Source organism: Cibotium barometz, chromosome 57 (genome assembly GCF_041138505.1).
Source record: "Cibotium barometz isolate CiBa-2024 chromosome 57, ASM4113850v1, whole genome shotgun sequence".
In the NCBI taxonomy this organism is placed as follows: Eukaryota; Viridiplantae; Streptophyta; class Polypodiopsida; order Cyatheales; family Cibotiaceae; genus Cibotium; species Cibotium barometz.
Window position 1 is genome coordinate 28,855,820 of NC_141102.1, and position 9,675 is coordinate 28,865,494.

A 9,675-nucleotide genomic window follows, 5' to 3' on the forward strand; every position below is an offset into this window, starting at 1 on the left:
TGTGGCTTTGACAATAAATTATTGGAGTTATTGCCTTGTATTACATTTGCTAAAAATATCATTTTACCTAACAATAGATTGCTAATCAAACGAAGGAGCATATAATTTGAGTATATTTGTAATTTGATTAGACTTAACTTGATTTGTGAAAAGAGTGTGTGTGTGTGTGTGTATGTGTGTGTGTGTGTGTGTGTGTGTGTGTGAGAGAGAGAGAGAGAGAGAGAGAGATTGGGACTAGTGTGTAGAGGCCGCTTATTGTCTTTTCAAAAAATCCGTCAATATTTTCGGGTTCCACATGGATATATGTAGAGTTATGGGAGAAGGTGAGGGTAGGACTTACACCGTTTGGTGATATTCCTAAGTTGGAGGATCATCAATCTTGGTTAGATTGGGCATTTCAAAAGCCTCAGGATATTGTCCAACGTACAACAAATCAAGTGTACCATATGATGGTGAAAGATAAGCACTGGATCACTAAGAAGGCTAATAGAGTATAGAACATCAAGAAAAGTAGGGCCTGGTGGAAGGAAGTAATCTTACAGGACTGGTAGTCTAAGATTCCATATCAAAGGAAGGTGTTCCCTATCGCGCTTGCTAGTTCGATGCCTACCATTGGGAGACTAGCTGCAAAAGCGACAAATTGCCTCTGGAAATTGTGTTTTATACTACATGCTTGGAAACATGCCCACATCTTTTCATTTCATGTCCAGTGGTGGCGAAGAAGGTGTGGAATTTCCTTTCTCACGTATGGATTTCGTTGATAGATAAGCCCGTAAAGGTTAAAGACTGGATTTTTGGAAAGATTTCAAATGGACCAGATAACCCAGCTCACATAGATCATGGCAAAAGGGCTACTATTGTGGCATTTCTCTTCCTTGCGGTCAGCTCATTAGATGAAGAATGACACGGCTATATATTGGATGAGGGTACTCCAAGCTACACCCGTGGTTCGGAGTAATTAGTGAAGGAAAGCTAGTACATCACCTGGCAACCATGTGGCCATTTGTAAAGTAATTTTTGGTAATAAATCTTCTATTACGAGAGAGAGAGAGAGAGAGAGAGAGAGAGAGATGTTGCATGCATTTTCAATCCTTTAAATAGACTCTTTTCATGAAAGTATATGAGTTTGGCAACAAGCAGATGGTCGATTCCAATAGCAAAGAGGAGAGGAGCCAATGGACGTCCCTATTTAATAGACCTGATATGTTGAAAATTGCCAACTTGTTGACCATTAACTATCACCATTAACATGTTGATCATTGAGTGTGACCATTAACATGTTGATCATTCAGTGTGACCTGTGAAAGATCATTATCATTTGAGTGTGGACTCGGTTACAAAATTTTGCTCAATCTTCAAAAGCAACACAAGGATGAAACTGTATTTGACCCTATTATATACCTTGTCCCAAGATGAAGGTTTAACAAAACATATGGAGCCATTTTGGGCCAATTTATAGGATATTTAGGATTGCATAGTGTATACTGTGTCTATATATAAATCAATGGTGATCAAAGTGGAAGAAGGGTAGGCTCTACAGATCAAACCATGAACAAAAGCTTCTCCATGGATCAGCTCTCATCCCTAGGCAATAAAATCATTGTGCCACAATCTTGTTTCTCTACAGGTGAAAACCAATGGGTTGATCTCAATCTTATAAAATAAACCATATCTCACACTTGGGATTAGTATGTTGAAAAGATCTACAAACTAGTGCAGACCATGTGACAACCCATACAATTCATGTGACTACCACCAAACATGTGACTATTTCACATGATTCATAAATGCATCACTTTTTCATTTACATTCACCAAACACAAATGTAACCTTTGTCCTAAATGACCCATACAACTAAACAAAGAACCTTGCTCCCCCTCAAACACACAACGTGCCGTCACCACAAATTCTAATAGGGTTTGGATGGAAAATAACAACAGTCCATCATGGGGAAGAGTCACTTAGCATGGCAAGTAAGCGACAGAACAAAGACTAGGCTAAAGCCCTACACTGGCCCAAGGTGGAGGTACTGCAGAGCACTGCATGAAATGTGTCAGAGTTCTTTTCCATCTAGATCCATGGAGAAGATGAAGTATTAAAGGACTCCAGACAATCTGCATTGTAAGTGAAGAACCAATCAAGCTCTATCCGAGTCCTACACAAAAGTTCAGTATCATATACGAGATCTAGAGATCCCTAAAAAACACCAGCAGGTCTTGGAGAGTGGTCATTGTTGACAGCTCTTCCCAAAAGAAATTAAGCCTCACATTGATAGGCAGGAGAAAGTGAAAGTGTCTACGTTAAGAGGGTGAGGAATGTGAGTAACGCCAATGCATGGCATCAATCATCCAGCTTGGGTAGAGAATCTTTGCTGAAAAGAGTGGCCGAAAGGGCAACCCACTTCAATCAGGGATGATACTAGGATGGTGTTCAATGAGGCAAGGGGCTTGCTAAATTGTGATGAAAATTGCAGTTCTCTGACATCATGGGGGAGTGTTTTGAATGGACAATGGCGTGGCACTAGAGGAGACCCACTAGCTAAGAAGTATCTGTTGATGTACCTGAAAAGGGGAGGACCTGCTGCAGATGTGTCGGTGCTGAATCCTCTTGTATGTGTTCTTGGTGTAATGGATGACAAGGATTCTGGTGGTGTATTGGGGTCCACTCCCGAGTGGGAATCCAAGTCAACACACACATTAGGTCCAACAGCAATGGACAGCCTACTATGAGAGCCATCCTCATGCTGAGATAGTGTTTGGATTAAGGGCCCTCCTCACATCCCGACTGGACGCCGGATGCTCTGTCTCCTCCACCTCCTGTGAGGGAATGCATGGCCTCTCGGGATAGGGAGGGGCTGTAGAAGAGTTCCACCTCAGAGGGCATTTGTTTGCCTAATGCCCATCTGGTCACAGGCAATGAAAGCTTCCAGAATTTGAGGCTCAGTGAAAGTCAAACCATCTAGTCAAGGAAGAAACATCTAATATGGGAGCATCAGAACCTCTCCAGTAACAACGCTTCTTAAGGGGCTCAACCAGCTGTCCTAGGTAGTGATCAAGCTTGTGGTATTTCTTGAGCAAGCCCCGAAGCACTCTGCCACAGGGAATCTAACCTGGTGACATATGGATTAGTAATGGCTGAGAAGCCATGGTGCCATCTAGCAAAATACAGTGCAGCATTGCATAGTGTGAGGGGCCTTCTTTACCTCACAGTATAACATTGCTAATCAAGATCACGGAGTTAAAAAATTACTCCAAATGATATAGAAGCACTGCATAATGTGAGGGCAGACTTCTGCGTGGAACACTGCTAGCAAAGATCATGAACACAACCTCATTCAACTGGCAGCCATCCTACTGTGGTGTCTGATGGTGTTCAGACTGAGCTCTGTCACCTGCACCCTCTGGGGGTTGAGGAGGGGATGCCTAGAAGCACTGCATAATGTGAGGGCAGACTTCTGTGTGGAACACTGCTAGCAAAGATCATAAACACAACCTCATTCAACTAGCACCCATCCTCCTGCTGAGACTGTGGTGTCTGATGGTGTTCAGACTGAGCTCTGTCACCTGCACCCTCTGGGGGTTGAGGAGGGGATGCCTGAGGGCAGACTTCTGCGTGGAACACTGCTAGCAAAGATCATGAACACAACCTCATTCAACTGGCACCCATCCTCCTGCTGAGACTGTGGTGTCTGATGGTGTTCAGACTGAGCTCTGTCACCTGCACCCTCTGGGGGTTGAGGAGGGGATGCCTAGAAGCACTGCATAATATGAGGGCAGACTTCTGCGTGGAACACTGCTAGCAAAGATCATGAACACAACCTCATTCAACTGGCAGCCATCCTCCTGCTGAGACTCTGGTGTCTGATGGTGTTCAGACTGAGCTCTGTCACCTGCACCCTCTGGGGGTTGAGGAGGGGATGCCTTACTCTGCCTCAGAGGCCATTGCTTTGCCAAATGCCCCAATATGGTTAAAGGCAAAATGCTGACCTGAAAACCAAAATCCTTGACTGAAAGTTGAAAAAATCAAGTCAAGATGTACCATAGGAGCTTCTCTGCAGAAGAGAAAATCAACCTAAGAATGGGATCCCTGCCGTGCAGGTAAGGGTAAACATTGCAGTCTTAGGGGACTTAACCACCAACCACAGGTAACAACCAATAGACAGGAGAACCTTTGATCTTCCTTGGGCTGTAGTGTATCTGACCTCAGCAAAGGTTTGGATCAGCCTACATGACACATCTTCTTTGCATCAATAGACATGTTCCATGACACCAAAAGGAAAACCTGGGATGCATTCTTCATGCATGTGAAGAGAATCTTTATTAGAAAAAATTGCTTTATAAATCTTTTTAAATCCACAGCCAGAAATGAACACTGGCATCGGTCCAACTACGTCCTGGCTTCTTCCTTGATAGTGTTAACTCTCATTGCCTCAACCTTCTCTGCATCCTCCGTCATGCCAGCATCTGCGTAGATATTAGACATACAGACATAAACTGCAGCATCCTTTACATCCAATCTCACTGCATGTTCAAAGGCCTGTCTTCCAAGCTCCACATTGCCCCACTTTCGACAAGCACCCAACACACTGTGCCACACCAAAAGATTGGGATGGAACGGCATCTTCTTAATCATCGCTACTGCCTTGTGTAATTGGCCTGCACGGCCAAGAATATCAACCATGCAAGTGTGGTGCTCAAGAGTTGGAGTGATGCTATAGTCTTTGCTCATGGCCTCGAAGTATGCCTGACCTGAATCCACTAGACCTGAGTGGCTGCATGCATTAAGAACACTAACAAATGTGATCGGATTTGGATCAATGCCATCGTCTTTCATCCTGTCAAATGTATGGAGAACAGTTTCACTTTCTCCTAACTGGGCATATCCTGCAATTAGAGCAGTCCAGGAGACTACATCTGGAACAGGAAGCTTATCAAACACTTCCTGTGCTTTCGCAAGCATGCCACAACTAGCATACATATCAATCAATGCGTTGCCAACAACCAAATCTCTTTCCAACCCTTTTCTTGCAATCTCAGCATGTATTTCCTGGCCCTTATCTGTGGCTCCTATATTGCCACAAGCTCTCAAGCTGCAAACAAAAGTAAAAGCATCTGGAAAGACGCCCTCAGGTTGCATCTGTTCAAAACAATTCAGTGCTTCCTCACCACACCCATGTTTGGCATAACCTGCGATCAGTGCAGTCCATGAGACTACGTCTTGAACTGGAAGCTTGTCAAACACTTCCTGTGCTTCTGCAAGCAAGCCACAATTGGCATACATATCAACCAACGCATTGCCAACAAGATCATCTTTTTCCAACCCTTTTCTTGCAATCTCACCATGCATTTCCTGGCCCTTGTCTGTGGTTCCTGTGCTACCACAAGCTTTCAAGCTGCAAACAAATGTGAAAGAATCTGGAAAGATACCCTCAGATTGCATTTGTTCAAAACAGTTTAGTCCTGTCTTGCCATGCCCATGTTGAGCGTATCCTGCAATTAGTGCATTCCAAGAAACAACATCTCGAACTGGAAGCTTATCAAACACTTCCTGTGCTTTTGCAAGCAAGCCACATTTAGCATACATATCAACTAACATATTGCCGACAATAAGATCCCTTTCCAGCAACCCGTTTCTGACTATCTCAGCATGTATTTCTTGGCCCCTGTCAATGGCTCCTATGTTTCCACAAACTTTCAAGCTGCAAACAATTGTGACAGCATCTGGAGAGACACCCTCAAGTTGCATTTGTTGAAAACAGTTCAGTGCCTCCACACCACACCCGTGTTTGGCATACCCTGCCAGTAAAGCATTCCAACAGACTACATCTTGAACTAGAAGCTTGTCGAACACTTCCTGTGCTTTTGCAAGCAAACCACATTTGGCATACATATCGACCAAAGTGCTACCAACCAAAAGGTCTTTCTCCAAACCCTGTCTAGCAATCTCAGCATGTATTTCTTTGCCCTTGTCTATAGCTCCTGTGCTGCCACAAGCTACCAAGCTGCAAACAAATGTGACAGCATTTGGAGAGACACCCTCGAATTGCATCTTTTCAAAACACTCAAGTGCTTCCTCACCTTGCTCATGTTTGGCATACCCACCAATTAGTGCAGTCCACGAGACTACGTCTCTTGCTGGAAGCTTGTCAAACACTTCCTGCGCTTTTGTAAGCAAGCCGCAATTTACATACATATCAACCAATGCATTCCCAATGACAATGTCCCTTTGCAACCCTTTTCTGGTAATCTCAGCATGTATTTCTCGGCCCTTATCTGTGGCACCTATGCTGCCACAGGCTTTCAAAATGCAAGCGAATGTGATAGCAGTGGGAGAGATGCCCTCATGCTGCATCTGTTCAAAACACTTCAGTGCTTCCTCACCAAGCCCCTGTGTCGCATATCCTGCAATTAGTGCATTGTACGAGACTGTATCTCGAACTGGAAGCTTGTCAAACACTTCTTGTGCTTTTGTGGGCAAGCCACACTTGGCATACATGTCAACCAAGCTGCTACCAACAAAAAGATCTCTTTCCAACCCCTTTCTGGCAATCTCAGCATGTATTTCTCGGCCCTTATCTGTGGCTCCTATGCTGCCACAAGCTTTCAAGCTGCAAAAGTATGTGACAGTATTGGGAGAGATGCCCTCAAATTGCATCTGTTCATAACAGTTCAGTGCTTTCTCACCGTGCCCATGTTTAGCATATCCTGAGATAAGGGCAGTCCATGAGACTACATCTCGAAATGGGAGGTTGTCAAACATTTCCTGTGCTTTCGCAAGAAGGCCACATTTGGCATACATATCAACCAAGCTGCTGACAATGAAAATATCTCTTTCCAATCCCTTTCTGGAAATCTCAGCATGTATTTCATGCCCTCTTTTTGGATCTTGCAGCTTAGCAGACGCCTTCAATAGGGCCACAAAAGTCCCCACATTAGGATGTACAGAATCTTCTTGCATTTTCTGGTAGAGGATAAGGGCATGCTGTAGCTCCCCAAATTTGGCATATCCTATGATTAGAGAGTTCCAGGAAGACTCGTTCCGATAAGCCAACTTGTCAAAAACTTGTTGAGCATCAGACATGCTTCCAACTTCCACCAGCATTGGGACGAGGTAGTTCCCAAGAGATCTATGAGCTTCTAGTCCATTTTGACGCATGTAGGCAAGCAAGCGCACGGCACATGCGAAGTTTCTCTCCTTACTGCACTTGTGCAAGATAAATGCAAGGTTGTCAAGCGAGGGTGGTGGCCGCGTCTCTGCTTCCAAGGAAGCAAGTGTGGCCTCTAAGCTAATCATCTCCCAACCACCACCACTACTAATACTCTTTTTCAACAACTTTTTCATGCTATTAACTATCAAATATGGACTAGGTTACCTCATGAAGTAGATGGATGTGATCTGCATGTGAATTCCCTTCCTTCTTGTATGAGACTTCTCTGTATGTGTTTAACCCACATCCATAGGGACAACGGGGTAAATTTCTGCTCGAAATCTGGGGGAACTTAGCTTTGTCTGTTACAAAATGCACAGGCTCAATGATCAGACAAGCGCCCATCTTGATTGAGCTTTCTTTAGCTGTGCAAAAAGAAATGGCACCACTTACTTTTGCTTTTTGGTTTGTCCCACCAGTCTGGGGAGGGATCCATGAGGTGCTCCTTCCACAAGAAGACCGAAATGAAGACCAGTTTCCAAAAGAGGAGAGTGAGACCATCCAAATGAAGACCCATTTCCAAAAGCGGGTGCTGGAAGGAGAGCTAGGGCTGCATCAGTGTTTACAGAAAACCCACGCGATGGACCAGCAAGATTTGCTGGTAATTTTTTCTCTCAATTTGAAAAATATGTAAAACTCGAGACTCGAGATTCCGCAGCAACAATTCCATTTTCGGTAGAGCAATCGTGTGTGTGTTTGGGGTAAGGTCTGGTGATCGAGTCTTACTTCCAGCTCTCATCGGTAAGGACACTCTTTGATACAAATAAAAGTCTCGCATCACAAAAAAAAAACAATTCCATTTCGGACACTGGCTTACGAAGGATGGGCCAAAACTCCTCTTTTGTTAACACAGCCCCTATCGGGCACGCTAGCGGATTCAATTTGTTCCCCTACTGCTTCTACTAGTACTCAACCCGCCCGTTGTTTCGGTATGTAAAAGACATTTAAGAAGCGAAATGGAGGAATGGAAGCCGAAAACGGTAACAACACATGCTGATAGGTAATAACAATAGAAGGGATTTTTTCCTCTAATTTTTTAGGATTTTTCTTTTTTCTCTTCTCCTTATCCCAAAGTTATCCATGGTTTATATGCAATAGATGGTGTTTACCAAGGTAGTTTTGGTGTGTTGATGGTTTTGTTGTTTTGGTGAGTTTTTACTTGGGGAGTGTCTATTTGCAGGAGACTAGAGTCCTCCTCTTTAAAAATACTCGGGCAGTGCTTGTGTGTGCACCTATCCACACAGCTTGTTGATCTTAGAGCCAGGAAGACACCAACGCTAGAAAAAGAAATGGCAACTGAGTGTATTTTTACTGGCTAGAATTATGGAAAAGTTCATAAGCTTTTTCATTACCCTTATTTTAAGGATTCATTTAATATACATTTTTGTTATAAAGCCGACATGTAGTAGAGATTTTGGGAACTAAAACTGGGTAGAAAGAGGAGTTGTCCTTATTTTGATTGGTTGAAAAAAATGTTTTTATCGAGCACTAGTAACCACTACCTTATGAAGGATAGGCCAAAACTTCCCTGTTGTTGGTCTTAGAGCTCCCGTCGTATGCTTATAGCTTTTCGGGTTTTCAAACCAGTGTTGTGCTACTCAGACTATGATCCCATCATGAGTTTTCCGCCTACATCTTGAAAATCAAGGGAATCTACATCAACTCAATCCAGTTTCCTTATTAAATGGGGCTTGGCAGTGGTAGAGATTGGAGCACATTATGTAAGGTAGAGTATAGCTGGCCAGTTGTAGGTTGCCCCTAACTGATTATCATTTTAATCCCCACCAAAAGTGAGCAATATCCCTATGAAATCCTTATATGCATCAAAAATCAAAGGCATCAAATACAATGTCTCATAATAGTCTCTATTTATGCAAATGAGCAGCCTGAAATAGACTCTAGCTTCAAAAAAATGGTCTTTGCATATACAAGTGAATAGGGTGTGTGCGGGAACAAGCCCTTGGCTACTAGAGGTTGTAAAAAAGAACTGCAAATGTGAGAGAACCTGTGAAAAGGTGAGAAGAATCTACTGGGAGAGAATAAAGGGTAGCATGAGGAGATTTAGGAGGTGTGGAGATTTAGGAGGTGTGGAGATATTCTGGGAGAGGTGGAGAGAATCAAGCAAAAGAGGTGGAGTGAATCAAGGAGAAATCAGTGGGATTAGATGCTTGGATGTAAACCTTATAAATTGAGGCATTGGCCTAATGAGAATTTGCTCGTTTTTTATTATCCATGCCTACATTAAGCTATCAGTTAATTGCTCACTAATCACGTGTTAATTATCGTCTAATCTCTTTGTTAATAATGTTGATTCTAGCATTTAATCCACCATAGCTCATCACATTGTTGCTGTAATTTAACATGGTATCAGAGCCTAGCCTAGAATCCATCAATTTGTGAGCCCATTATCTTGCTAATTGTCTGGCTAATTAGGATTAGTAGATAATTAGTATTTTTACCTCTTTTCA

The 9,675-nt window shown here is 43.2% G+C and overlaps 1 protein-coding gene across 2 annotated transcripts; it reads right to left on the reverse strand.

Annotated features, from left to right (window-relative positions):
- Positions 1 to 2,946: 2,946 nt before the first annotated feature.
- Positions 2,947 to 8,058, reverse strand: LOC147606631 (pentatricopeptide repeat-containing protein At3g09040, mitochondrial-like). 2 transcript variants are annotated; one of them, XM_086791865.1, is made up of 3 exons: positions 7,601 to 8,058; positions 7,373 to 7,509; positions 2,947 to 7,198 (listed from the first exon to the last, which is right to left on the reverse strand). In XM_086791865.1, the coding sequence occupies exons 2-3, from the start codon at positions 7,399 to 7,401 to the stop codon at positions 4,387 to 4,389; spliced, it is 2,841 nt and encodes a 946-aa protein (XP_086647991.1). In that variant the 5' UTR covers positions 7,402 to 7,509; positions 7,601 to 8,058; the 3' UTR covers positions 2,947 to 4,386. The 2 variants fall into 2 exon arrangements, with proteins under 2 accessions (XP_086647991.1, XP_086647992.1); XM_086791866.1 differs by having other exon boundaries at positions 2,947 to 7,253; positions 7,601 to 8,020.
- Positions 8,059 to 9,675: the final 1,617 nt, after the last annotated feature.

Bases quoted from the DNA above. Each gene is read 5' to 3' on its own strand.
- LOC147606631 (XM_086791865.1), bottom strand. From the start codon at position 7,401: ATGCAGATCACATCCATCTACTTCATGAG. The intron at 7,199-7,372 runs GTAACCTAGTCC...GCACAAGTGCAG, and splicing joins ACATCCATCTACTTCATGAG to TAAGGAGAGAAACTTCGCAT.